General features: G+C 59.2%; 1 protein-coding gene across 3 annotated transcripts; it reads left to right on the top strand.

Moving 5' to 3' along the window:
• Window positions 1–117: 117 nt before the first annotated feature.
• Window positions 118–27,417, top strand: KCNH6 (potassium voltage-gated channel subfamily H member 6; the record flags this gene model as incomplete). Of its 3 annotated transcripts, none has more annotated exons than XM_082070868.1 (13): window positions 118–247; window positions 7,179–7,334; window positions 14,000–14,211; window positions 17,699–18,127; window positions 18,816–19,215; window positions 19,492–19,691; window positions 22,101–22,353; window positions 22,814–23,007; window positions 23,474–23,573; window positions 23,858–24,145; window positions 24,398–24,578; window positions 25,639–25,837; window positions 26,104–27,417. In XM_082070868.1, the coding sequence occupies 13 exons, from the start codon at window positions 118–120 to the stop codon at window positions 26,389–26,391; spliced, it is 3,030 nt and encodes a 1,009-aa protein (XP_081926994.1). In that variant the 3' UTR covers window positions 26,392–27,417. The 3 variants fall into 3 exon arrangements, with proteins under 3 accessions (XP_081926994.1, XP_081926995.1, XP_081926996.1); XM_082070869.1 differs by lacking the exon at window positions 118–247 and adding an exon at window positions 6,540–6,631; XM_082070870.1 differs by lacking the exons at window positions 118–247; window positions 7,179–7,334 and adding an exon at window positions 12,344–12,464.
• Window positions 27,418–27,476: the final 59 nt, after the last annotated feature.

The following is a 27,476-nucleotide window of genomic DNA, read 5'->3' as shown; positions in this document are numbered from 1 at the left end:
TCCTGCCTCCCCGCAGACCGCAAGTTCCTCATCGCCAACGCCCAGATGGAGAACTGCGCCATCATCTACTGCAACGACGGCTTCTGCGAGATGTTCGGCTACTCGCGCGTGGAGGTGATGCAGCGGCCCTGCACCTGCGACTTCCTCACCGGCCCCGACACCGCCAAGAGCTCCATCGCGCAGCTCACCCAGGCCCTGCTGGGCTCCGAGGAGTGCAAGCTCGAGATCCTCTACTACCGCAAAGACAGTAAGAGTCACCTTTTTTTTGGCGGGGGGGAAGGTGTCATCTGCCCTGGGATTTGGGCCGTCAGAAGCCGGTGGTGGGAGGCGAAGGAGGTGTGATGCCCGAAAATAAGCCCTACCCCAAAAATAAGCCCATTGTGATTTTTCAGGAGGCTTGAAATATAAGCCCTACTCCAAAAATAAGTTACAGTTCATTAAAAAAAGTCAATTTAAATAGTGTCCAGGCACTCATACATGTAAAAAAGTACCATCTTTTGGAGTGAAATTTATATGACACACTGTCTTATTTTTGGGGAAACAGGGTACCAGGGCATCGGGATTGCACCCAGCGCCAGGGCTTTGCCGGGGGGGCACCCAACCATCTCTGCTGTGATGGGACACCGGGGGCGTTGGCGCCTCGAGCGATGGAAGTCGTTGCTGGATTATTTGGGACTGGGGTTGTTTGCGAGCCCTGGGGGATGGCTCAGAGCTCCCGGGGATGGCTCAGAGCTCCCGGGGCAGGCGGTGGCGCCGCTGGTGGGATGTCACAGCGAGGATCCCGTGGGAAGGGGACAGGGTGTCCTGTCTGTGCTCCCGGAGGGCACGAGGCAGCCCCCATCTCTGCCGACAGCGGGTGCAGGCGGCGGGCTGGGAGCCGCCTCTCCGCCGGCAGGATGCGGCCGTGCGTGCACAGATGGAATTACGCTAAGATGAAAATGAAGCTTTGATGGAAAATACCTAGTGATTAGTTCTAATACTGCAGGAAGTTAAATAAATGTTGGGTGCTTGGTGCTGCAAACCCGCAGTGGCCAGAGCTCCCAGGGGCGGGGGAAATACAGGTTGGGTGCTTGCTAGGGGTTAAAAATATTAAGTATTTCCTTTTTTTTCAACCTCTGGAGCGTTCCCATTGCGTTAGATGGTATTGATGGGGGCTTGGCCTGAGCAAGGGGCTGCGTCCCGCTGTCAGCAACTCACAGAGCGATGGAGAGGAGGAGAAACAACTGGAAGCGCAGGGAAGGCGGCAGGAGTGCTGGCTCCCAGCCCAGCGCCGACCTCGGGGCTGGGACCCGGCTGTCCTGGCCGCCCTCCCGGCCCTTATCTCCCGGCTGGCCGCCAGGTGCCAGCGTATCGCCCCGGGCGTTATCCTGGCAGCACCCCATGTGTTAACCCGCAGGATCAGGCCGCTCACTGGCCACTTTTCCCATATAATTTTCCTCCTGTCCTCTCCAAGGGACCCGGTTGAGGATTTTCCCGGCGGGGCCGGTTCTGGGTGAGGTGACGCCGGGGCCGGGGTGTGAGTCCCCCTGGGTTTGCAGGGACCTGGCCGGAGCCCAGCGCAGCCCGGGAGATGCGGGCACATGCTGTCCCCTTGTCCCCATCCCAGCGCCATGGCAGGGACAGCGTCTGCAGCCCCGGCCCCGGCCCTCAGGATAGTTCCCCATCCACCCCCGATCCAATGCCATCCTCGCTGCTCTGGAGCTCGGGGATGCTCGGTGCTCTCCTCGCAGCCCGGCTCTACCTCCAGGCTACGGGAAACTCTCGGCGCAGCTCGGAGATGCTTTCTTCTCTTTTATTTTATTTAAAAAAAAAAAACCCAGAAGCAAACCCTTCATGTCTATTTTTAAAACCCAGCCCCACTGGCAATATGCTTTCCAATTGTTTCCCCCCAGCACTCAGCCTGCAACCGCTCAGCCCATTATAAATGGGTCTTATCGGCAAAGAAAAGGCTTTCGCATTATAGGGAGCTGCTGCTTAATTAGCCGGCGGAGGCTCCGAACCCGCCTGTCCTCTTTTTTATACCGGCGGCACCAATCTCCAGCCTCAAACCTGCTGTTTATTACTGCGGTACTCCCAGCTCTGCAGCTCGCGGGGTTGTTTCCTCGCTTTTCGGCTTGCCAGAGACGTTATTATACCCCAAATGTGGCTGTCGGAGCTTCCCTGGCAGGGCCGGGGTGGGATGGATGGAGGTGGGTGGGATGGAGGGCACCCGTGGGTGTCCGTGCAAAGGCAGGGTGCTGTACCGTGGAGTCCATGGGGACAGCCCCACTGCTCGGTCCTTGCTCGTTTGCCCACGCTGTCATTAGCTAATTACAAAAGGAGCCACGGGTGCTGAGGGCAAGCCCAGCTCCGGGCAGCCGAAATGGAGCCAAGAACCAAACCCCAGCGGGGGAAGATGGGACCAGCGCAGCAAGGACAGTTGTCCCTCCCTGGCACTGTAGCCCCAAAAAGGCTTCGGAAGGTGGGGAGAGCCCGACCGCGGCACATGTGGGCTCTAATCCCGCGCTCAAAGCCGGGAGATCAGTGCAAAGTTAATTTCCTCACAAGATGCTGCACAGCTGGGCCATCACAGGAGGAGCCGCCACGGCCACCAGCCTTGGGGACACGGTCCCCGCAGTGGCCAGGGCTGAGCCCAGCGCCCTCCAGCATCCCCTGGGACAGCATGGGGGGCTGAGCTGATCCAGCGTGGGGGTATTTCCCCCGAAGGGTGATGTGCTTGGCAGTGAAGCCACCAGCAAGACCCCCAAAGGGTCCCCGGCGGGGGCTGGTGGCCGCAGGTGCGCGGTGCTGGCACAGCCCGAGCGGCAGCAGCTGGCAGCGCCTGCTCCCGCTTCGTCGGCATTAATGTGATGTTGTGAATATGAAAGGGGAGATGTAGGGACAACACAGCTGGAGCAGCTGGTGGGGCAGCCGCCCGCGGCCCCTCTGTCCCTGTCCCCTCCCCAGACAGAGCCCACGGGCTGTCCCCTCCCACAGGAGCAGTTTGTGCCGGTCCCTTGGGGCTGGGGATTAGGGACCAGATCAGCCCAGCAAACTCATTACACTGGTGTTGTAAGCTGGGATTTCCCACCGGGGGCTATAGAAGGAGGGGGGGGACATTACAGAGAGATTGGGGCACCTGGTATCACCCAGGATGTCCCTGCACAAGAAGCAGGAGGGAAAATCCTGCCAGGAGCTGCTGGATCCTGGCACCATTGGGGCTGGTGGCCCCGGGAACCTCTGCTGCTGGCCATGGAGGGGACGAGGCAGGACGGAGGGGACCTCCCGGGTGGCGGGGGAGCAGGGGGACACGGCCAGCTGCAAAACCCCAACCCCAACTTGAGCTCTTTGCTTTACAAAAACATGTGGATGTTAAGCCAAGCCGGGGCCGCTCGCTTTGTGTTCCTTCAAGGGTCGGGTTTGGCAGAGCCGGGCTGTGATGTCGGGAAGGGGACAGACACCGTGGCCCAGCTCCAGACTTATAAACATCCCGCCTCGCGATGACAAACGCTCTGGCCTCGGAGATCCCGCAGTGCGGGGACGGTTCTGCTGCCCCGGGCACGGCTGCTCCGCAGCTGCCGCCGCCCCCGTGCCCCAGCTCTGCCCCAGGGACAGCGCGACCGGGGTACGAAGCTGGACGAGGCACGTTGTCCGTCCTCTGCCGCTCCTCGGGTGCTCTGTGCTTGGAGCAGATGTGCCCTGAACAGAGGGACAGGCCCAGAGCGTCCCCTGCACCCCCAGGGGCAGAATCACAGAATCATTTTGGTTGGAAGAGCCCCTGAAGATCATTCAGTCCAACCGTTCAACCACCCCATGTCCTGAGAACCTCATGTCCGTCTGTCCAGCCCTCCAGGGCTGGTGACTCCAGCACTGCCCTGGGCAGCCTGTTCCAATGCCCCACAGCCCTTTGGGGAAGAAATTGTTCCCCAGATCCAACCTCAACCTCCCCTGGCGCAACTTGAGGCCGTTTCCTCATCCCAGGAGGCTTTTTTCTGACATCTTTGCCCCGGTAGAGCCCCTGATTCCCACCCCAAACCCCCCATCCTTGCTGGCTGTTACATCCCCAGTAGCCCCAGGTGCCATGGGGACATGGTCCTTGGGACGGCCGGACAGCCCCAGGAAACACTGTCAGCGCTGCATCTTTGGCCACACAACCCTGCCCTAAGCTGGACTAATTCCTACGGCCAGCGGGGATTTAGCAAGCTAAGGACCATGGGTTTGGATGCGGACGGTTGCTTCGCTTGCAGAGGACGTTAAGCTGCCTTTTGCCAGCCCCCTGTATTGATCCAGGACTTCTTTTGTCTCCTGGGGATCGGAGCATCCTTCCACCTGCACCCCAGAACACCTTGCTGGGCTCGAAGCATCCTTCTTGCAGCTTTGTTGGTGGTACCCTCAGCCACTGGTTTTCTGCACTTCCCTTGGAAGTTTCTACCCAGCCCTGATGTTGATTTATCCCCAGACAGGAGCGGGCTCAGCCCTCCCGAGCACGTCCCCGGCTTCGTCCCCATCCCCGTCCCTGCTCCCTGTCCCCTCCGTGCCCTTCCCAGCCCCTCTCTGCTCCGTTATATAATACCACTATAGATTTAGCCACTCTGCTATGAGACCCTGCAGATTAAATCTCTCGGCCGGGGGGAGGGAAGAGGCTCGGTTAGAGCTCCGAGGGCAGATTAATAGCTTGCTTTTTTAATATTCATAACAATACCGGTTTGTGTCCGGCTCTCGGAAACCCCTGTGTCCTGTTGATTAGTTTAATACTGATGATACCAACAAATGCATTAACCACTGGAGGCTGGGGAGGATAAGAGGGCTGGGGAGGGAGGGCCCCTGACTATGACATTTTTAATGTTATTAAGCGCTCGTTTTCATCAAGGTCAGAAGACAAGATGGGTCAGAAAGCACAAACCTCCGAGCGCTCAGCCTGAGGGAGGTGGGCTGGGTGTTGGGAACATCAAACCCACCCCAGGGTTTTAGGGAACGAGCTGTTTTTCCCAGCCCATGAAAACCCAGCACTTTGGGTGTGGGCCCCTCCAAAACACCATCCATGTCACATCCCTCCTGCCCAACCCTTTCCGCAGCCCCCGGGCTGAGTTTTGCCCCCAACAGGCGCACAGACGGGTTGCGATCGCCCCCAGGGCTCCTCCAAGGGATCATTTAGCGGCTGGATAAAATTAGATGGATGGAGACAGATTAGCTGAACAGCTGAAGGGAAGAGACAGGCAGCTGGATGAGGACGGTCAATGGGGGAGCGTGGGGCTGGGGTCCCTCCTGGGCCAGCTCGGCCCACCAGCACCACAGCATGTCTGGAGTTACTGGTTTTTGTGGGGAAGGTTGGGGGGGTTTGGTATTTGCACAGCCCAGACTGGCCCCCTGCAGGGAAACTGAGTCAGGGCACAGGGGTCTCCACAGACCTGGGGGCACCCCAAATCACAGCTGCCCAGAGAGCCCAGATCCAGGCCCAAGGGAACACACGACTCCTACCTCCAGCTCCATCCTCTGCATCATCCCCTTGGTGCTGTCCATGCCATAGGACACGCATCTGGTCCAGGAGCTCCTGGCACGTGGGGCTGTGCCTGCAGGGCCGTTTTTCAGGTGATTCCCCTGGGATCAGCACAGGGCTCCCAGCAGCCCCGGCCAAGGCTGCTCAGCAGGATCAAACCAGGCACCAGCTGCCTCCCAGCTGCTCTATATATCCCTCCAACTGGTTGTAAATGGGCCCAGTTTTCAGCTGTTCTGCACCAGACTGGGATTAACCCTTCCCATGCCACATAGGACCTGCTGGGACCCAGCTGCCATGAGAAGAGCAGATAGGATCATAGAATCACAGAACAGTTTGGGTTGAAGGGACCTCCCCAGCTCCCCAGTGCCCCCCCTGCCATGACAGGGACATCGTCACCAGCTCAGGGTGCTCAGAGCCCGTCCAGCCTGGCCTGGGGTGTCTCAGGGATGGTTCATCCACCCCCTCTCTGGGAACCTGGGCCGGGCTCTCACCACACCCTGGGCAACAATTCCTGCCTCATGTCCAGCCTCATCATCCTCATGTTCTTCCTCATCATCCCACTGAGCATCACCTGAAGGGCACCTCACACCCTCAGCATCACCTAAAGGACACCGCTCGCCTTTTAGATCCCTAAAAATCCTGACAAAGGGAGGGAAAAGGGCTCATTTCTTTCCACGCCCTCATCTGCTGAAAACCGCCCTCCCCGCCTCCTCCCCAGCTCACACGTTTAACTGGATTTCCTCTCCCTGTGGTGAACAACGATGAAATAAATAAAGAAAGAAATAATCCCAGCTGCCGGGCCCTTTAAACGGATTTCGCCGTATCCATTTCTTTCCCGTTCCTGTGCGTGTGTGTGTTTGTGTCTGTGCACAGCCCTGACGTCACGGCAGATTTTGAAGTTGCCCGATGCCGGCCATCTGCTCCTGATTACGGGAGGCCCTGAGCTCCTTAAAATTACACGCGGAAAGGCCGACGTCCCCTCCCGGCCGCGCGGGACCGGGGTGGCAGCGCATCCCTGCCCGATCCGCTAATCCCCGGTAATCAGAAAGAGGCGAAATCAGGGATCCGCACCCAGCAAAACCCGCCGTGGAAGGAGGGGGTTTTGCTCAGGACCGGCCGGGCAGCGGTACCTGGTTGTCCCATCATTTTGAGGAGGTTTGGGGTAGGAACCTGGGGGGTTTTGCCATGTCTGGGTCCTCCCCGCAGCTCCCATCGCTCCCGGGACGCTGAGCCAGTCCCTGTGCCCCTCGTGCCTCAGTTTCCCCATGGCAGGAGGGAGATAAGGGGATGTCCCTGGGCTGGGATGGGGACATGCTCAGGGTCGCCCTCATTGCCCACATCCAGGATATAAGACGGCTGAACTCAGTCCCCAAAACTGCCTGGCAATTGCAGGGCAATTAGCTACGGGGTGATTATAAGCAGCGTGCCTAATGAGGTTAAACCACTACCTGGGACTTTCTGAGTTCTTAATTACCTACTCTTTAATTGCTGCTCTCAAGTACATTAATATAAATGACTGCCTGGGACAACAACCAACCAGGCAAGATGCGATCTGAGTGAGCCGGGATAGGCTCGCATGGCCTTCCGAATCCTCCACGCCCCACCAAAATTCTTTTCTGCCAAAAACGTGTTGTGCGGGGGGGGCGGTGGGTGGGCAGAGCCCCCTGTGCGTCCCCCCCCTGAGTGTCCCTCTGCTCGGCAGCCTCGTGTTTCCGCTGCCTGGTGGACGTGGTGCCGGTGAAGAACGAGGACGGCGTCGTCATCATGTTCATCCTCAACTTCGAGGACCTGGCGCAGCTCATCGCCAAGAGCGCCAGCCGGAGCCTGCACCGCCGCCTGTCGCAGAGCCTGCGCGGAGGTGGGTGCCGCCGGGGGCGGTGGGGACGGCGGGGGGCGGCGGGACGTCCTGGGGGTTGTCCCCGATCCCCGGTGTTCTCGGGAGCCGCAGGGGGTGAAGGGTGCGCCCCTGGTGGGGCAGGAGCCCGCGCGTGGGGCTGATCTGTGTTTCTGCAGTTGATCCAGCCAAACCCTGGGTGAGAAAAGGGCTGTTTGAGTCAGCTGTGCTCCCGCACATGCACACCAGCCTGCACACCCCCCCCCAACCCCTGGGGACGTGGGGACGGGGTGGACCGACCCCCCTGCATAGGATGGCGCATTTTTAATGCGAGAGCATCTTGCTGTGAGCAGAGCCGTGGAGCCCCCTGCGCTCCCCCTGCCTCGCTGCCTCCTTTCCATATTTAACGCTGGGAGGTCTTTTTCCATCAGTGCTTGGGCCACCTCGGTGTGTCCGGAGCGCCGTGTTGACCAGGGCAGGAGGTGCTGGTATGGGACGGGACCTGCGCGCGGGGTCACTGGGGGAGCCGGGGGACATTTGGTGTCACCGACGGCATGGCTGTGCTATGGGGATGTCACCGCAGGTGAATGGCGCAGGGGTGGTGGCGCTGGGATGGCGCTGAGCGTTGGGCTGTTCCTCGCTGTCCCAGGCTCATCCCCGCGTTTTGCGGGGCTTTTGGAGGCAGCGGAAAATTCAAACTCCCTTTTTTTGGGAAGGCTGGATCCACAGGAGGCCATGGGGAGGGGGTGGGGATACCCAGGATGCAGATGTTAGACCCGACCATGGGAAGGAGAGCTGTGGCTTCTCAATACCCTCCTGCTATACAGCCCTTGGTGCCAGTCGCCTGTATTCTAGCCAGGGAAATAATCCTGCATCTGCCTTCATACAAACACCTCCTGGGGATGTGGGTCGCTATGGGGAGGCTTTGGGCCTCAGAGTAAAGCTGTGGGAGCAGCCAGGGTTTGTCCCAGGGGTGACACAGTGGGACCAGGACCAGACCCAGGGCCACATCGGGGACCAACGGGGACCCTTCGTGCTGCCCGCTGTGTCAGTAACATGAGTTTTAACGCATTCACACTCGGTGCATATTGATATCCCGGAGCCATTGAGGTGTTTGTTTGTGCAGCCACGGGTGCCAGCGGAGACGCTCTGTGCGGTGACGGTTTTATATGTTCTCAGGCCAGACACACACAGGACTGACAGACATACGTGTGCGAATGTATATATTACCTGTGCATGCATTCCTATGTCTATGAAGTGACGCGATTTACGTTTTTGGCATATCGCTTTAGCACCGGTCAGTCTCTATGCACAGACTGCTGAGGACGTGCTAATTCCACCGCGGGCGTTGCTCTGCAGCCCGCTCAGCTCTCGGTACCTCTCGATACATGATGCGTCCATCCCCCATCCCACCTTGAGATGTACCTGTGGTTGCAGAAGGCCCCCAGATAACAAGGGTGCCTGTTGCTTCCCGCGCGTTGAGGTTGCGCTGTGCATCCCCAGGAACGCCGTGGGGTTCCCCGCGGTGCTGGGGTTGCGCTGTGCATCCCCAGGAACGCCGTGGGGTTCCCCGCGGTGCTGGGGTTGCGCTGTGCATCCCCAGGAACGCCGTGGGGTTCCCCGCGGTGCTGGGGTTGCGCTGTGCATCCCCAGGAACGCCGTGGGGTTCCCCGCGGTGCTGGGGTTGCGCTGTGCATCCCCAGGAACGCCGTGGGGTTCCCCGCGGTGCTGGGGTTGCGCTGTGCATCCCCAGGAACGCCGTGGGGTTCCCCGCGGTGCTGGGGAGCGCAGAGGCCGGAGCTGCCGCGCCAGCCGAGCTCTCTCGCTCCTGTGCGGCTGTTCTGACTCAGTCTTTAATTACGCGGCCGCAGGCGGCTCCGTGCCGGTCCCTGCTCGCCGGCGCGCAGGGCACGTCGGCAGCTTTGCTTCTTGCAGCTGCAAAGCTGCTCCGGGCAGTGGGGATGGGGTGAGCAGAGGGAGCCTGCGCGGGTTCCCCATCAGCGGGGGCGTTTTTGGGGAGCCGGGTCGGTCGGGAGCCTGTTTGAGCAGCTCGGTGATGTGTCAGGGCTCAGTGAGGGCAGCGAATCCTTCCACAGCCAAACAGCTCCTGGACGCGCTGCTTTGTCCCAGAGGAAAATGTCACACCGGGAGCGCCGGGTCCCGCTGTGGGCGCTGCCAGTGCCCCCACGTCTGGTCCCGTCTCCTCCGCAGCCTCGTGCAGCCCCTCGCAGCCCCGCTGCCCTTGTCCTGCTCCCACCTCTGGTGACGTGTGTCCTGGTCGCCACAATGGCAGCAAGTGACTCCCCTTCTGGTGCTGCATCCCTCACCTAAAATCCAGAACAACCCCAGGAGCAAAATTGCTGCCCTGCTTCCCTGAAAATAAGACAGGGCCTGATATTAATTTTTGCTCCAAAACTTGTTACTTTTTTACATGTATAGCTGCCTGGATACCTTTTAAATTGACTTTTTAAATGAACTGTAACCAGGCTTATGTTTGGAGTAGGTCTTATATTTTGAGCATCCTCAAAAATCCTGAAAAATCATGCTAGGGCTTATTTTTGGAGTAGGTCTTATGTTCACGGAGACAGGGTAGCACTGCTGTTTCCAATACCGTCTCTTTTGTGTGTGGTTTTTAGCGTTTTCTTCCCCAAGTCTCACTGAGGAGATTTAGAGGCTCGGTTTCCTCCAGGTCCAAATCCATTAAGTGGCTTTGCCCTCTTTAACTGGCTTAGGGATGCTCCGCACCTCTCCGGTCTCGCAGGCCCAGCTGCAGGGGACTCTCCTCCGCCCAGCAGCGTCTGCTGCCAGCTCGGGCTCTGACCCGAGTGCGCGGGGACGTGACGGCGCGGGAGCATCGGGGGTGTTGGAGGATGAAGTGCCACGTACCCCCCGAGGTCACCCCCCGTTCTGCGTGGCCTCTGCCCGCCCCGTCCCGCCGCAGCGTCACGTGCAGCTAGGTTACATCTGTCTCTCTTGTGTTTTGTTTGTCTTTGTTTTCTTTAACAAGGTCAAGGTAGGAGGTTGAAGTTTAGTCTCCCGTCCCTGCGGCGACTCACAATCCAGCGGAATTCTCTGCCCACCAGTGAGTTTGATGGAGTAGCCATTGACTATGGAAAGGTAACCGTAGCCTTTGTCTGATCTCGGCCCGTGCCTCAGGCCAGGTTCCAGCGCTCTTCCTCCGCTCTCCCCATCCCGCTGTCCCTCGGCTGCCGTGGCTCGGGCCGTACCCAGCGCTAGGGACTCCAGTGCCGGGTCGGCGCTGAGCGCTGGTCCCAGTAAGGGCTGGCAGTGAGCGGCGGTGCTTTGGTGGCGTGGGATAGAGCCAGACGGCGCTGCTCCGCGGGGCCGGCGCCGCTGCCGAAGCCGGGAGGAAGGGCTGGCTCCGTAGTGTGAGTTATCGGGGTTGATGGAACTCCAGGGAGTTGTCTCCTCCTCACGAGGGGCCTGGTGGCTGCACAGGCTGGAGAAGCTCTGCTCTGAGCAGGGACTCGCAGGCAAACCTCGAAAGGGCACATAGAATCATTTTGGTTGGAAGAGACCCGCAAGATCATGGAGTGCAAGCGTTAACCTAACTCTGCACACATTTGCCCACGTTTTCCTGGCAGGGACCTGGCAGCTCTGGCTTAGTCCTGCAGCAAAGCCTGTGCTTGCTGTGATGGAGAGTGAGGTTGAAGATGTTGGTTGGACCTCTTTAGGGATTGCTGTTCTCGGTGGCTTCTTGGCCGTCAGTAGCGTTCAAGGTACCTCCAGGCAGAGACGTGTTGTTTGCTGCAAAGCTGCAGCTCGGGGCGCAGGGCTGTGGGCAGGAGCCTTTTGTTCTGCTAGCGCATCCCCAGGCGCCAGGTTCTCGCTGTGCTGGGTGTATCTGGACAGCACGGACCAAGCTGCTTCCCCAAATTGCAGATGTGAGGAGCTGCCTGTCTTCTCAGAGGTTGTGCTTGTGGCAAGTTGAAGACGTTGTGTAGCGTTATCTGAAGGCTCTGGGTGCCCCCAGCTGAAGCTGCAATGGTTCAGGTGGACACACATGGGAGATGTGCATTGAGGACAACCCGCTGATCCACCGCTTTGGTGGAGCTTGGTCAAGGGGTGGCAGCCCAGCAGATGCAGGGGCAGCCCAGCAGCCAGCCCCCCCATCCTAAAACCTGCAAGAAAGTCCTTAGAGATGGTGAGAAGTGCCAGAGTCCCTCCCATGCATATGACTGGTATGGGTACAGACCAACAGGTTTCTGCTCCAGAAGGTGGTTCCTTTGTGCACCCCGTTGCAGAAGTCGTTAAAGGCTGGAAACTCTTTAGGTGTCCAGAGAAAAAGGTTTAGCGATGGCTGAGGTTGCTGTAGGAGAAGGGGGACCACATACGGCCAAATTTGCAAGCCCAGCAGCTCCTCCAGTGCCTTCTGGTGCAGAGCACATCCTCTCCCATAGACACCAGCACAGGACCCCAGGTGGTGGCCTGAGCCCTTGCCCTTGGTGAGGGAAGGGCAGCTCCACGTGTGGGACGCAGGGACACCTCGGAAAAGCTCACAGCAAGGCAGGTACTCCAGACAAGCCTGTCCATAGGGTCTCCTCTCCTCTTGTTTGCTCTGGCCTGCTCCCCAGCTGCACAGCATCCCGCAAACGCCCCGCGGCCGCCCAGCCTCCCCAGGAGCTGTCAGGAGCTGCCATGTCCCCAGGACTCGGTCACCCCACCACAGAGCAGGTCCTGGTCCCGGCTGGAGGTGACCTCAGGAACCGCAGCGCTTCCCAGCCCTCTGCTCCTCCTCTTACCTCCCCCGGCTCCCCGCTCCTTCCCCCAGCACGCGAGGACTCCTTCTAATAAAACGCTTTCTCCTGGCTGTCTTAAAGCCTGGTGGCGACTCCTTGATTTTGAGGGACTTGAAGACATCGCCCAAGGAGAACTGTGTGCAGTCAGAGACCGAATCCCTCCTGGAAAAGGAGCGGAGGCCGAGCCTGGAGGCTGATCCCACCCTACAACACTCGTCCCCGAAACAAGAGCCTCCCTTGGTGGGCCCACGAGGGTCGTACTCTGCCTGGGGTTTCTTTCGGTCCCGCCCCGGGGGCAGCTTCCACAGCCTCCGCAGGGTCTCCTCCTTGGACAACTTTGAGGCTGCGAGGTCTGAGTTCCAGAGAAAATTCAGGGAAAGGAGGGCAAACTCAGGTAGGGGAAAAACCCCGGAGCTGTCGGTGCTACTGTGGGAGCCGTGGTCCTGGGTGATGGCCCCGGTGCGTGTCTGGGGGGAGGTCTCTTACCCTGCACTGCAAACTGGAGATAAGTTGGGGTCTTCTCCCCAAAACGCGCTGGTCTCTACGTGTAGGCAGGTCCTGCTCTTTGGGTAGAGCCATCCGTGGTGTTGCCTGTGAATGTGAGACCGCGTGAGTTTGCGTTTGGCTGCCCCACATGAGGGACATCCCGATACCATCACATCCAGACCTCTTGTTCTCATGAGAAAGATGATGACGAGTGAGATGGAGGTCAGGGAAGAGAAGCCTCAGGAACTGGGGATTGAGAGAGATCAGTCTGCGGTGTCTGGCTTGAGAAAATGGGGTGGGGGATCATGATCCTCAAAGAGTCACAGGTTGCGGACCTTCAGGAGGGGACACAACCTAGAGGGAGGGACGGGGAATGAGCAGGGAGGAGAAGGGTGGCAGCAGGATGGCTGGTGCTAACGGGGCACCTTCACAATGTCTTCAGACACCTGCCTGTGATGCCCAGAATCATCATAGAATCACAGAACAGTTTGGGTTGAAGGACCTTCCCAGCTCCCCAGTTCCCCCCTGCCATGAGCAGGGACATCTGCACCAGCTCAGGGTGCTCAGAGCCCCGTCCAGCCTGGCCTGGGATGTCTCAGGGATTGTTCATCCACCCCCTCTCTGGGCAAGAAGTGACCAACACTCCTTGGGTCAATGTCAGAGTGCAAGGGATGGAAGGGGTAGCAGACTGACAATATAGCCCTGCCCTGGCCGTGGGAGATGGAGAGGTTGGGACACACTGGTTACGGTGCTTGGGGCTGGTCCTGCAGCCCTGGCTGTGGGTACATGCTCCCTTCCATGACCACACATGGCCACAAAGCCTGTCCTTGAACCGACCACCTCTGGGGCTTCCTCCTGCTCCTGCACTGGGGTTACCAAGGGAAAACTGCTGGGATCCAGCCCCACTACAGCTCTTCTTCAAGAGAAAGCTCTGACCTCCCTCCCTGGAGTGTGGGGGTGGAGGAAACATCTGAGTGGGGATATAATCCAGCTCCTGGCTCAGTTCAGTGGCCAAAACCCAAGGCAGCCGCTCAGGAGCTGTGCTGGGCATGCTGAAGCATGCAAGGGTGGAGGAAATCCATCTCCTCCTTCTTCTGTTTTCCTGCCAGTTTTGGCTTCTCTCTCTGGTGGGTCTCATTGGGGCTGGTCTCCAACCCGCCACAGTCTTCAGGGGTAGCAAAGAATATTGGGTGCCTCTGGGATTTGGCAGCTGCTCTGAGCCCCCTGAAGGAGGTTTATTGGTGAAAAGATGGGTGATATGTCTGAAAAACAGCCCCCTCTCAGGAGGAAGCCAAGCCTTCATGGCCAGGCAGATACTGGTACCTTCTGGTGGCACCTTGTGGTGGTCCCCAACTCCTGAATGTCCCACACTGAGGTCAGGGCTCTGCAGATTGGCTCCTGCTCACACTGCCCTTCTCAACGCTCCTCTCCATCCTCTTCCAGAGACTTCCCACGTCAAACCCAACCCTCCGAACTCCACCTCGGACTCGGACCTCATGAAGTACCGGACCATCAGCCAGATCCCCCAGTTCACGCTCAACTTCGTGGAGTTCAATCTGGAGAAGCACCGCTCGGGCTCCACCACGGAGATTGAGATAATTGCTCCGCACAAGGTGATGGAGCGCACCCAGAACGTCACCGAGAAGGTCACACAGGTACGTGGGAGGTGAGATGCCACCGAGGCAGCGGTGGGGTGGTGGTCCAGCTGCTGGGGTATGATCACAGCCATTCCTGTGGGGTTTGGAGGAGTTTTAGCAGAGAGTGCAGTGATACCTGGAGTTTCCAGCCCAGGAAATGCCCATATCCTTATGTTTGATTTTTAGCTCTTCCTCTGAATGGCTGAAATGACTTTTTTTTCCCCTTAAATAAGTATTTCTGGTGATCTGTGGCTTGGGAAACACTGGCATGAACTGCTCATGGTGTGATGGTGGCTTTGAAGGGGACACAGGTACTTGTGTGTGTGCATGTGGCTTTGTTCATGGGGGAGGCTCTGGCCACCGTCTCCTGCCCCCAAAGCTGGGCTGGAGCCCCCAGGGGAAAAGGTGGCCCTGAGGGACTCGGCCAGGGACCCCACCAGGAACACAGGTGGCCATGCCGAGGGCCATGGGATCCCCTGGGAGACAGCAGGTGGCACTGCACTGTCACCAATGTGTGTGACGCTGCCTGTCACTGCAGGGGACACTGGTGGCAGTGCACGTGTCTGTGGGGACACACGGCACCATGCTGTCACCACGGGGACATCAGTGAGTGGGAAAGGTGCTGCTGCATCCCACAGTCCTGGAGCGGGAGCTCTTACAGTGGGGAAACTGAGGCACGGGAAAGACATGATATGAAAATACATCTAAGGACACATTTGCCAGCAGCAGCTGAGGGGCAGTTTAATGAAAACACAGACAAGTGACCCCAGAAAAGCCTCTGGGCTTGACAGTTTGTCCCATCACATGGGGACACCACTGGTCGGTGCCACCAGGCTGGGGTCCTGTTTTGCAGGTGGCACCTCTCCCAGTCCCCTCGAAGTGCCCCATGGGTGGTGGTGGAGCTGGGCAGGAGAGTGCTGGGGACAGGGATGGGGGTCCTGGATCCATGCTGGGAGGGACACGGGGTCAGTGCCCACCTGCAGCCAGCACCATGGGCCTGATCCTGCGCGGCCTCTTGTGCCTGAGGGTCCCCTGGTGACTCCCCAGCTCAGTGTCCCCCTTCCCGTCCCCATCCCCAGCGCAGGGAGAGGAAGGCGCGTGGTGTCTGGAACCCACGGGGTACACGCGGTGTCCTGAGTTAGCCAGGGCCATGGGAGCCCCCCCGCTCTGTCATCCGCACACCCGGCTCCCTCCCCCTCCCTCCTCCTCCTCCTCCTCCCTCCCGCTGCTGCCTCGCTCGCTGCCGGCACCCAGCACCCCACTGCCTGGCACCCAGCGCCCCGCTGCCGGCACCCAGCGCCCCGCTACCGGCACCCAGCGCCCCACTGCCGGCACCCAGCACCCCGCTGCCGGCACCCAGCACCCCGCTGCCGGCACCCAGCGCCCCACTGCCCGGCACCCAGCGCCCCGCTGCCGGCACCCAGCACCCCGCTGCCGGCACCCAGCGCCCCGCTGCTGGCACCCAGCGCCCCACTGCCCAGCACCCAGCACCCCGCTGCCGGCACCCAGCGCCCCGCCATGAGCCTGCGGCTGCCGCTGAAGCCGGTAAGTGTCAGGGGAAGGGGAAGAGGGACTGGGCACCCAGCGGGATCGCCATGGGGGACACCTGGCACTGCCACCCGCAGAGACTCCCAGGGCCACCCACGGGTGCACCCACAGCCCTCGTGTCCCCAGGGGGGAGAGAGGGACAAGGCTGCAGCTGCCTCCTGCCTCTGCATTGATTTGGATGCTCTTTTGGGGGCTGTTTCTTTTCCCTTTTCTGCCTCAGGTCTTTGGGGTCGTGGCTTTTTATTCATTCCTGCCTGGAAAACAACAGGGCTTGACCTGCTCTTGCTTCTGCTGCAGTACCTGGGTGCCAGGAGTGGGGACATGGGACAGGGCAGGTGCCCCAGTGTGGGGAGCAGCATCTGGGGCCCCAAATTCAGAACTGGCCGTACAGAGCTGCCTCCGACTGGGCAGTATGGGGGGATTTAGCTACTGAGGGTGGAGCGTTGCTGGTTTTTGCAGACACAAGGCACAGGAGCACATCTTGGGTGTGCTGGGCACATTTGAGTTTTGAGATGAAGCGTTTCAGTGAGGTGTCCTCGTCCCGTTCCCCGCCATCCCCGCCGGAGCCGGTCCCCGAGCCCATCCGTGCCTCATTCCCCTCCGCAACGATTGCGTTTGGGTCACTTTTTCCTATCCCTCCCCTGTCCCTCTGCCAGCGACGTCGGCGGCTCCCGCTGCCCCATTGGCGCTCGCGTCCCCACGGGGGCCCCAGCATCGATTGCCTTTGATTAATCCACGCCGGGCTCCCGAATGCCCTTCGCAGCCGCATGTTTCCCGCCCGCCCGGCCGAGCCCATGCGTCCCTGCGTGGGTGATGCCGCGGCCCCGGTCCCTGCCGGGCCGTGCGGGGTTGGGGGCCCCCATGGGGGACACCCGGACTTCGAGGCTCAGCTGCCGTCTGGGGCGCCGGGCAAGCTGCAGGCAGGTAGGAGCAGGGGGACACCCCGGGCGAGGGACTCACCCATGTCCCCAGGGTTGTGGGACGTGTGAGCGGCTGCTTGTGGTGGGATGGGGCCGTGGGGCTGGATCCGCTCTGGGTTGCAGCACCAGGAGACCTTGGGAAGTCCTTGGACAAAATGGGTGTCAGTGCAGGAAGGATCAGGCCCTTTTTCTGGATCTGTAGCATTGTGGTGGTGCCCATCACCGTGGCTTTGGGACATGTGGCGCGTCCTCTCTCCTCTCCTTTGCAACCTGGCAAAAGCATCGTTTTATCTGGGGGCTTGGTGCCGGGAGGGAGCACTGAGGTGCCCCTTGCCCTTCTTCCACAGGTGGCCCTGGGGGGTGGCACTGCAGGGACACGCAGAGGACAACAGAGTGGCAGGAACAGGCAGGGAGGATCCCCTTGCCCCCAGCTCCAAAAAAGCCCCTTCAAGCTACCATCTCTCAGCACCCAAAGCAGGACAGCCCCAACCTGCCCGGTCCCTTGCGTTGTGTCCCCAAGGTGGCTTCAGAGCCCATCAGCAGCTGGTGTTGGTCCTGGGGGGCGGAGCTGGGACAGGCCCGGGATGTGTGGGGCCTCACTGGTGCCGTGCGAGCGTGTCCCCATGAGGAGAGACAGATCTGGGGACACATGGCAACATGGGAGGGTGCCTGCATGCATGAGATGACGTTTGCATGTCGGTGGCCGCAGGTCACCCCCTCCCTGGGGATGCACTTTCCTCTCTGCGGGGGTGGAAGGATCTGAAGGGCATAAAGCAGGTAAACGGCTGCCCCAAGGGTGCTCTGGCCATCAGACACAGACGAGGAGCTGGGCAGAGTTTGGTGTCAGCCGTAGCGGGCAGCCCAACTTTTGGCCTCCTGGACAAACACATATGGAGGCAACAAAGGTGAAGAGGGTGTAGGAAAGCCATTGCATGCTCCTCGCTGCTCCACCAGCACGTGGGAGCCCTTTGCCTGGCCCCTGGCCTCATCTGACTGCTCTCCTGGTCTCCCATCCTGCTCACACCCGTCTCCTGCAGGTGCTGTCCCTGGGTGCTGATGTCCTTCCTGAGTACAAGCTGCAGGCGCCGCGGATCCACCGATGGACCATCCTGCACTACAGTCCCTTCAAGGCCGTGTGGGACTGGCTCATCCTTCTGCTGGTCATCTACACAGCCGTCTTCACCCCCTACTCGGCTGCCTTTCTCCTCAACGAAGAGCAGGTGGAGGAGAAGCACTGGGACTGCAGCTATTCATGTGACCCGCTCAACATCATCGACCTCATCGTGGACATCATGTTCATCGTGGACATTGTCATCAACTTCCGTACAACCTATGTCAACATCAATGACGAGGTGGTGAGCCACCCTGGCAAGATCGCCATCCACTACTTCAAGGGATGGTTCCTCATCGACATGGTCGCCGCCATCCCCTTTGACCTGCTCATCTTCCGCTCCGGCTCTGATGAGGTACAGGCCTGGAGGACCATCAGGATGGGAGGGGACTCATGGATGGATGGGAGAGGGAGGGATGTAGATGTCTTGATGTAAGCAGTGGATGGTTAGATCTGTAAGGAGAGGGGTGGTTAGTCAGGGGGATGGACAAGGATGTCATTATAGGTTTTTATTTAGCAGCTGGGACCTGGGATTTTGTTTAGCGGGGTCAGACAGCCACACAGACACAACTGTAAGTTCTCAGATAGTGTCTAACTGGGCCCATTCCCCTTGTTGGGGCTGACCCAGCAGAGCAGGCTGGGAGCTCAGTTTAGGAACTGGGGTCAGGGGATGCTCTGTGGTTCCTGTGCTACCTGGAGACCCCACCTCAGCTCAGAGCCCATGAGATGGGGTGCAAGGCAGCTGTTTTGGGAGCAACGGTTGACAAAGTGAGGACCACCAGGAAACATGGGGTTGGCCTTGGTTCCTCTCAGTTGGTCACCTGTAATCCCAGAGCTTGTCACCTTTATGGTCAGCAGAGGGAAAGTGCCCTTTCTGTGGCACGATTCATCTAACCTATTCCAGATGTCACCTCCAGGACAAGGTGACTCATGCTCTAGAAATGCATTTGTACCCTTCAGCGGTGTACGGCCAGGCTGGAGACCTGCCTTTGGCCAGGTTCATCCCCTGCTTGTCCCTGAGGCTTGTCCCCTTTTCCCCGCAGACCACCACCCTCATTGGCCTCCTGAAGACCGCCCGGCTGCTGCGCCTGGTCCGCGTGGCCCGCAAGCTGGACCGCTACTCCGAGTATGGAGCAGCCGTGCTCTTCCTGCTCATGTGCACCTTCGCCCTCATCGCGCACTGGCTGGCCTGCATCTGGTACGCCATCGGCAACGTGGAGCGGCCCTACATGGAGCACAAGATCGGCTGGCTGGACAACCTGGGTGACCAGATCGGCAAGCGCTACAATGACAGCGACCTCTCCTCCGGCCCGTCCATCAAGGATAAATATGTCACCGCCCTCTACTTCACCTTCAGCAGCCTCACCAGCGTGGGGTTCGGCAACGTCTCACCCAACACCAACTCCGAGAAGATCTTCTCCATCTGCGTCATGCTCATTGGCTGTGAGTGCCCGCACGTGTCCCTGTCCCTGCTTTGGAGGTTGGAGGGGCTGCTCTGCATTGAAACGGGGAGAGCATGCGGGATTTTAAGAGAGCACCTCCCTCCACCTGTGCCCCTTCTGCACAGATAAGTGGATGGAGTGATAGACAGAAATACAGGTTTCAGAAACCCGCTGCTTTCAGGTCCATAGTAGATGGGTCACAAGACCTGGTTCCAGGTCCAGTGTAGTTGGAGATGTGCCTCCTCCTGTCCTACCGAGTCCTGCCCTCTCGTTGCAGCTCTGATGTACGCCAGCATCTTCGGCAATGTCTCCGCCATCATCCAGCGCCTGTACTCGGGCACCGCCCGCTACCACACGCAGATGCTGCGGGTTAAGGAGTTCATCCGCTTCCACCAGATCCCCAACCCCCTGCGCCAGCGCCTGGAGGAGTATTTCCAGCATGCCTGGTCCTACACCAATGGCATCGACATGAACGCGGTGAGTATGGGGCGGGAAGGCTCCATGTCCTCATGGCACCTTGTCCTGAGCGACCTGGAGTCCAGCTCTGGATCCATCCAAATATTTCCTACGTGAGCAGGCTGAGAGAGTTGGGGTGTTCAGCCTGGAGAAGAGAAGGCGCTGGGGAGACATTATTGCGGCCTTTCTGTACTTAAAAGGGGACGAGAAGAAAGATGGGGACAGACTTTTCAGCAGTGTCCATTGTGATAGGAAAATGGGTGATGGTTTGAAACTAAAGGAGGGAGATCCAGGCTGGACATGAGGCAGGAATTGTTGCCCTGAGGGTGGTGAGAGCCTGGCCCAGGTTCCCAGAGAGGTGGTGGATGAACCATCCCTGAGACATCCCAGGCCAGGCTGGACGGGGCTCTGAGCACCCTGAGCTGGTGACGATGTCCCTGTCATGGCAGGGGTGGGACTGTATGAACTTTGAAGGTCCCTTTAACCCAAACTGTTCTGTGATTCCATTATTTCCATCCTTTCCACCAGGGTGGAGAGGAGGCAGGAGAAGACTTGGGAGTGTGTCTGACTGTCCACCTCCTGCCTGCCCCTTTCCCCTTCTCCCCCTCTGTCTGTCCATCCCTTCACATCTATCCAGACGTTTTCCAGGGCCGTGAGGGCATTTCTTGGCCGGAGCGCAGGTTTGGTGCCAGTGCGCTGGGGAGGAGCTCGGAGTCCCCATAGGCGCCGAGCACTTTCAGGCGGGTGCCTGTTGGTGTCACAGAGCCGCGGAGCCGGTATCGATCCAGCTCCTCTCCACACTGCTGGTTGCTAAGCAAAACGCATCCCGCTCTCAGCGGCAGGGAAAGGAGGGCATTTAAATAAACCTCGATCCATTTTAATTAGAGCCCGGAGAGGCAGCTGTTTGTTAACAAAGGGGGATCAATGGCGGAGCCGCGCTGCAGAGACGCTGTGTCTCCGAGCCTGGCGGGAGCCTTGTGCCGCGGCTCCGGGCACTGCCGGGGTGAGGAGGGGGCTCAGATAGGGGTCCCGGCCTGGGACGGGGGTGACAGGACTCGGCTCATGGCCACAGGGTTCGGCGCACAAATGTGGATGAAAGGATGAGGCAAGGAGAGAGGTGGGACCTGGTGCTCCCCGTCTCTTGGCCCTGGGAGCCGTTAGCCCCTCGTTCCCAACTCATGCTCCCTTTTTTCTTAAGACTTGATCCTTCTCCATCCCCGAGCACCAGGAGGCCACGGTTTTGTGTGAATTCAACCTGTCTTTGGCTGCTGTCACCTCGTTAAACAACTGGGCGGCATTTGGGGATTTGGTGCTGGGAGAGCTTCAGGTTCAGCCTCTCCCATGGAGGAGACACCCTGCGCAATAACTAGAAGTAAAGCCATGGCACCCTACCAAGCAGTTCTCCTGGCTTAGTGGGAAGCTGGGTCACAAATCCCCTGTGACTAGCTAAGCTTATGGCTTGGACGTGCCACCGCTCACACTGGTCCCTGCTGGATCCTGCTGAGACAAAATATCATCTAATCAATCATCCTATGGCCCGATCAATTCGTCCAGGCCTGATTTCCCGGTAGGGAAACTAAGGCGCTGCTGCCAGACTGAGAGATCATGATGGAGCCTGCTCGTCCAGGATTTGGCCAGCAGTGAGATGTGAGAACAGAGCAAAGGGGACCGTAATAAACCACTGGCCCAGGTTCCCAGAGAGGTGGTGGATGAACCATCCCTGAGACATCCCAGGCCAGGCTGGACGGGGCTCCGAGCACCCTGAGCTGGTGACGATGTCCCTGTCATGGCAGGGGGGGCACTGGGGGAGCTTTAAGGTCCTTCAACCCAAACCATCCTGTGATTCTATGATTCTATATGCTGCTCTCCATTAAAAAAACCCAAGCCCAGGTGGATTTTGCCCTGGCACCATGAGTCATTGGTGGCAGCACTTTTCTCTGTACTGCGAGTTTTACCTTGATTTCACCTTCAGATTTAGCTTTTGTCCAACACAATGTATTTGCCATGGGTTTATTTAGCTGTTGCTGCACACAACTGGCCCGTGCTGCTTCTTGGCATTCAGGCAGGTGCTGTTTAATTAGGACAGCGCCTCATTAACAGTTTGTGCTCTCATTCAGCCAAGATTAGTGGGCGTAAAGATGAAAAGGTGGATATGCCACCAGTGGGTATAAATAGCTTGATCTGGTTATTATTATTATTTATTGCTCCGGAGCGCTCTCATCCCTGGCCACAAGCAGCCCAAGCCAGGGACAGGCAAGCCAGCATCCACCAAGGGAAGATCAGAAGATGTCCCCAGCTTTGGCTTTTTGGGTTTGGGGGCTCCCCATTTGGCACCACCATGTAATGCCATGTGTCACAGCCTCCCAGGGCTGCCACAGCCGTCCTTCCTGGGGACAGCGGTGTGGTGACACCTCTGCCTCGCTCTCGCAGGTGCTGAAGGGCTTCCCCGACTGCCTGCAGGCGGACATCTGCCTCCACCTCAACCGCACGCTGCTCCAGAACTGCAAGGCTTTCCGGGGCGCCAGCAAGGGCTGCCTGCGCGCCCTGGCCATGAAGTTCAAGACGACCCACGCGCCGCCCGGAGACACCCTGGTGCACTACGGAGATGTCCTCACCACTCTCTACTTCATCTCCCGGGGCTCCATTGAGATCCTCCGGGAAGACATTGTGGTGGCCATCTTAGGTGGAGAAGTCCTTCCTTCTGGGAGGGTGGTGGGCAGTGGGGCAGAGGGTAACGGGTGAAGGATGGTGGGTGATGGGCAGTGCACAAAGGGTGGGAAGTGAGGGGTGAAAGACTTCTCCATGTCCTGGAGAGGAGAAGGCTGTTCCTCAACATCTGGCTGGTCACCACACCAGTGGACGGGGAATGGAGGATCCCAGTAGGCATCACGGAGAGGCCACAAAGGAGTGAGGAGAGCCGGGCATGGCTCATTAGTCCCCAACCGTCACTGATGACCCACTGCCCAGCCTTGGTCTCCCCATCAGTGATGGTTTTCACAGTATAATCCCCAGCATCCACAATCAAGGTTGAGTTTTCTGGGCATCCTCTTGTCCATGAGCCCCAAAGTGAGGTCTGCTGGTCCAGCACATCTGGAGCTGGGGTGGTTGCCCACCTCCCCCTAACGAGCTGTCTGTTGGCACAGGGAAGAACGACATCTTTGGGGAGCCCATCAGCCTCTACGCCCGCCCAGGGAAGTCCAACGCAGACGTGAGGGCCCTGACCTACTGCGACTTGCACAAGATCCAGCGGGAGGACCTGCTGGAGGTGCTGGACATGTACCCAGCCTTCTCTGACAACTTCTGGAGCAACTTAGAGATCACCTTCAACCTGCGAGATGTGAGTGCCAGGGCTGTCCTAGGGGTTGGTGATATTTTTTTCAGAGACGCTTTTCTGGTGTTACAGAAATTACGCATTCCAGCCACCATAACAGGGTTCGACTCCAGGTTTCTGCATAAAGCAAAAGATAGTTTTCTTGATGAAAGTACTTGTTATTAATAGAGCTTGAGCTGGGTGCATCCAAAGAGGGACCCCAAACAAAGAGACCCCATGGCAATTATACCCTTACAATATCAGTTTCCCAGCACTCACACAATAGTTCAGGCCACTGGGTGGGACAGGTCAGTGAGAAGAGCCAGAGGCAGCTGGAGAATAGCCCCAGGAGGATGCCGAATGGGCTGTAGCCCCCAGGGCACCCAGGGCCATGAGACCCATGGATGGGCCGTGGCACCCATGGATGGGCCGTGGCACCCATGGATGGGCCGTGGCAGCCGTGCCCTGGTGACCAGCCGCTCTCACCCCTCAGGCAGACAGCGTTCCCCGCACGCCGCTCGGCGAGGAGTACGACTGCACGTACCGGCGGACGCGCCGGCGCAAGCACTCCCTGTGCCAGCCCAGCAAGCCCGGTGAGTCCCCTGGCGCCGGCACGGCCCGGCCTGCAGGGCTGGGGAGCGGGATCATCGCTTAATGAGCGCCCTGGCGGGCACCCCGGAGCAGAGGCGGCTGCTGGCGCCTCTGTCCCTGCAGACCAGCCTGTGTGTCGCCACCGTAGGGCATCCACACTGTCCTTCCTCCCTCCCTTCCTCCCTCTCCTTAGGATGCTCCAGCCCTATAGATACTCTAGAGGGACTGGGGGCTGATTTTGCCGTGTGTGGTGCCCCCCAAATTAACCTGTTGTGCTGCCCCACAGACCCAGACACGGGCATCCCTGATGCAGAGCAGTATCATACCTACTCAGAGCTCACCAACCCGCAGGACCCGCTGAGTAAGGACCGGTGGGACGACCTGGGCAGCAGCACCACCCCCTGCTCCCAGACCAGCGATGACGAGGCCAAGACCGGCAGCCCTGCGAAAGCTGAGCCCTTCCCCACATCCAAAAAGGATGACTTTGCTCTGCCCATGCTCAGCCTCGTCACCACCAGCGCCGGCGGCACGGAGGTCGGCAAGCAGGCGGCGGAGAGCAGCCAGTCCTACGCAGGTAGCCACGGCTGCAGCCCAGCTGGCCGGAGCGGGGTGAGGGGTGGGTGGGCACGGTGGCCTTGTCCTGGGGCAGAGCCAAGCAGCCCTCATGGATTTGGAGCACAGGCGAGATGAGGAGCGGTTGAGGGAGCTGGGGCTATTTAGCCTGGAGAAAAGGAGGCTGACGGGAGACCTTATCGCTGTCTACAACTACCTGAAAGGGGCTGGGGGATGCAAGACAGAAGCGCTGAGATGTCTCTTCTCCTTCCAGCCGCCCCCTTGGACATCCCCAACATGTTCACGTTCTGGGAGGACCGGAGGCCGAACCACCACGCAGAGCCTCTGCAGCACATCTCCTTGGTACAGAGCTCGCGGGACGTCCCCCTGCACAGCGACTGCCGGCCGGGGCAGATCGAGTCCCGGCTGGAGCTCCTGCAGGCCCAGCTCAGCAGGTGGGCAGCACATGGGCTTGGAGAGCTCCTGGGTGGGCTATGGGCCTCCACCTGCTCTCCTGGGGGGCTGCAGAGGGCTCTGTCTGCAGCAGATGCCACCTCCTGACCCTTTGGGACACTGAATTCCTTGGGGAGGCGGTGGGAGCGCTTAGCAAATGCAGCAGCTTCTTAAACCGCAAGTCCTGGCCCCAGCCCCAGCCCAGCACTTCGTCTGTCTCTGTCCCACCCCCTCGTCTGTCTCTGTCCCACCACCTCATCTGCCACTGTCCCACCACCCCGGAATCTGCTGCTTTGCTGCTGCCTCGGAACTCGGTGCAATCGCAGACACAAAAACACCCCCGGTCTCGCCACCCCCAGTCTTGCCCTTTTCAAGCCTCTTCTTCGTGTTGCAAACAGCTGCAAACATCTTCTTGCCTGGGCAAACAAGCCTTGTGCACATTGTTGCCCTCTAAATACAAAAAAGACATGATTTTTGAACAAGAAGGAAGAGCCCACCCTGGAGACATGGGCTTAAAGTCCCCAGGTAGAACCCACCTGAGCGGCTGGCTCTTCCACACACGGCTGCTGCCCGCGTTAAGCTCAGCTCACCGCAGAGCCCACACACATTTCAGTGTCTCGCCAATGTGCCATCCCCAGCAACAGGGACTTATTCCGCTTTTCCATTTCCTTCCGTTCCTCAGTTAAAAGTGGTTGGCACCGACCCGCCTTGCTCCCATCTGTCGGTACAGGCAGCTGGCCTGGAGAATCGATCCAGATTAAAACTAACCATTGCAATATTTTCCCCCCTCCGGGGTAGTTTCAGCTTTGTTCGGTTCCTCGCTCCAGATCCCAGCTTGGCTCCATAGAAAAAAAACATTGGGCAGGGGATGAGAGCAGGATTGATCTCTCTGTGGCAGCCTTGGCTCGGAGCTCTGCTAAAACCCTCACCGAGCAGCACCAGGCGAAGCATCGTCACCCTGGGGCAGCCGAATCGGCACCTCCTCCCCAGTGCCCCCTGCCCGACTGTGGGTCTGGCTCTCGTGGGCCGCGCCGCGCTAATGCTGGGCTGTTCTGTCCCCAGGCTGGAGTCCAGGATGTCGTCAGACATTAATATAATCCTCCAGCTCCTGCAGCGCCAGCTGTCCCAAGTGCCGCCCGCGTACAGCCCCATCTCGCCGTCCTCCCACAACCTGGCTATGTACGGCATCCTCCCGCGGAGCCTGGAGCCGCTCGCCCCCTGCGCGCCCCTGGAGGGCGAGGAGCCGGCCACCCTGGAGCAGGTAAGGCCACCCTTCCACCCGGCCGAGCTGCTTTCCTTCAGATGGGTCTTGAAAAGGGTGTAGATCTTCCTGGAGATGCTTCTGCCCGTCGTGGATTTTGGGGCGCAGCCTGCCATCTCCAACGCCACCAGCTTGCCTGGGGAGTGGGTTCCTCTGCTCAGGCATAAAATAACATTTTGGGGCTTGGTGCCTGATGGGGTGAGGAGGGAGTGTGGCTACATTATTTGCTTTTGCCATAACCCACCTGGTTCCTCCTTTCCCACCAGAGCCCGAGCTACACGGAGGTGGAAAAGTTCCACTTGAAATCCAGGGACTCCTCGTCGAGCGGGATGCACCTCGCTGTGGCATCCGACGAGACCATGGCGGTCTGCTCAGAGCAGGAGCACCACTCCCCACCTCTCCCGAACCTGGAGCCTCCCCATCAAAGGGCACCAAACACCCAGGGACTCTTGCGGGGCTCTCGATTCCCTTCCCTCCCTGAGCACTTGGAGGCATCTTCCGAGCACCAGGACATTCAGAGACACCTCTCCGACCCAGTGCTTCCTGGAAGTTAGAGATGGGGGGGCTGCAAAGCAAGTCAAGAGGAACCTCAACTGCGAGCTCGGTCAGTTGATGTTGATTTTGACTGCAAGGGTACGACGGAGGACAATGCCGTTGGCTCAGGGGTATAATTTGTAGCTGTCTTCTGCCACCGTGACAGGAAGCGTAGAGTGGCTGGCTTCCAAGGTCAACGTTTTCCAGCGGTTCCCATAGAGTAGATTTCATTTGCACATTATAGCGAACCCAGAGCAGTTCTTTCTTACGGCCACCAACGAGCCGGCTAGGCCACACGGTACCCACCACCTCTTCCTTGCCACGGCTTCTTGTCAAGAACGGCGCGAGCCGAGCGAGCCGCAGCGACCGGAGGAGAGCAAATCCACGGCTCTTGGCTGCGAGGCCACTTTGCTGCCAGCTCTTTGGAGCAGGGACCATTGCGTTGGTACTGGGCTCAGCCCAGCAGAGCCTGCGGGTGTCGCAGAAAGGGTGGTCTCTGGTGGAGGAGGAGGAGACCTCCGCAGTGCGGGGCTGGGGGAGCTGCAGGTGGGAACCCGAGACAAGGACAGAGGACAGAAGCTGCCCTTGTCCTACCTGACGGCCACCGAGAAACGCAGGGCCGGCAGCCCCGCCGCCTCAGCACGCTTCAGCACGAGTCCTGGGGCACTGACTTCTCCAGCAAGGCTGATCGCGCCTTGCAAACCCCAACACGCACCCCACAACTCCCCCAAACAACCCCAACTCACCACCGGCCTGGGCATAAAGCACAAAACTCAAAAGCACAATCTTGGCACGCCCAAAAGCCTCAGACACCTCATCTCCAGCCCTTCCTCCCAGCTTCTCTCTTTTGATAAAGGTTTGATAGATGCTTCCTCCTCCCCAGCCCTTTCCCCGGCAGGCTCCCGCTGCACCCCCCGTAGGAGAAGCCCACGTAGCCGTGCCGTTCGGTTAGATGCTGTGACAGTCCTAGGCTGCCTGCTCAAGTAACGTATCGAGCTCCCTTTGAGAGTAGTAAAACTGTGAGCATCTCTTTCTCTGGAATTTTAGTGTACACTTTGCTAATAAAGATGTTTTTGGCACCTAATGTGGATCAGAGCTGTGTTTG

Source organism: Streptopelia decaocto (genome assembly GCF_964273445.1).
Source record: "Streptopelia decaocto genome assembly, chromosome: 22".
NCBI classification, from domain to species: domain Eukaryota; kingdom Metazoa; phylum Chordata; class Aves; order Columbiformes; family Columbidae; genus Streptopelia; species Streptopelia decaocto.
The sequence above is the reverse complement of the archived record's forward strand: the minus strand, read 5'-3'. Positions and strand labels throughout refer to the sequence as shown.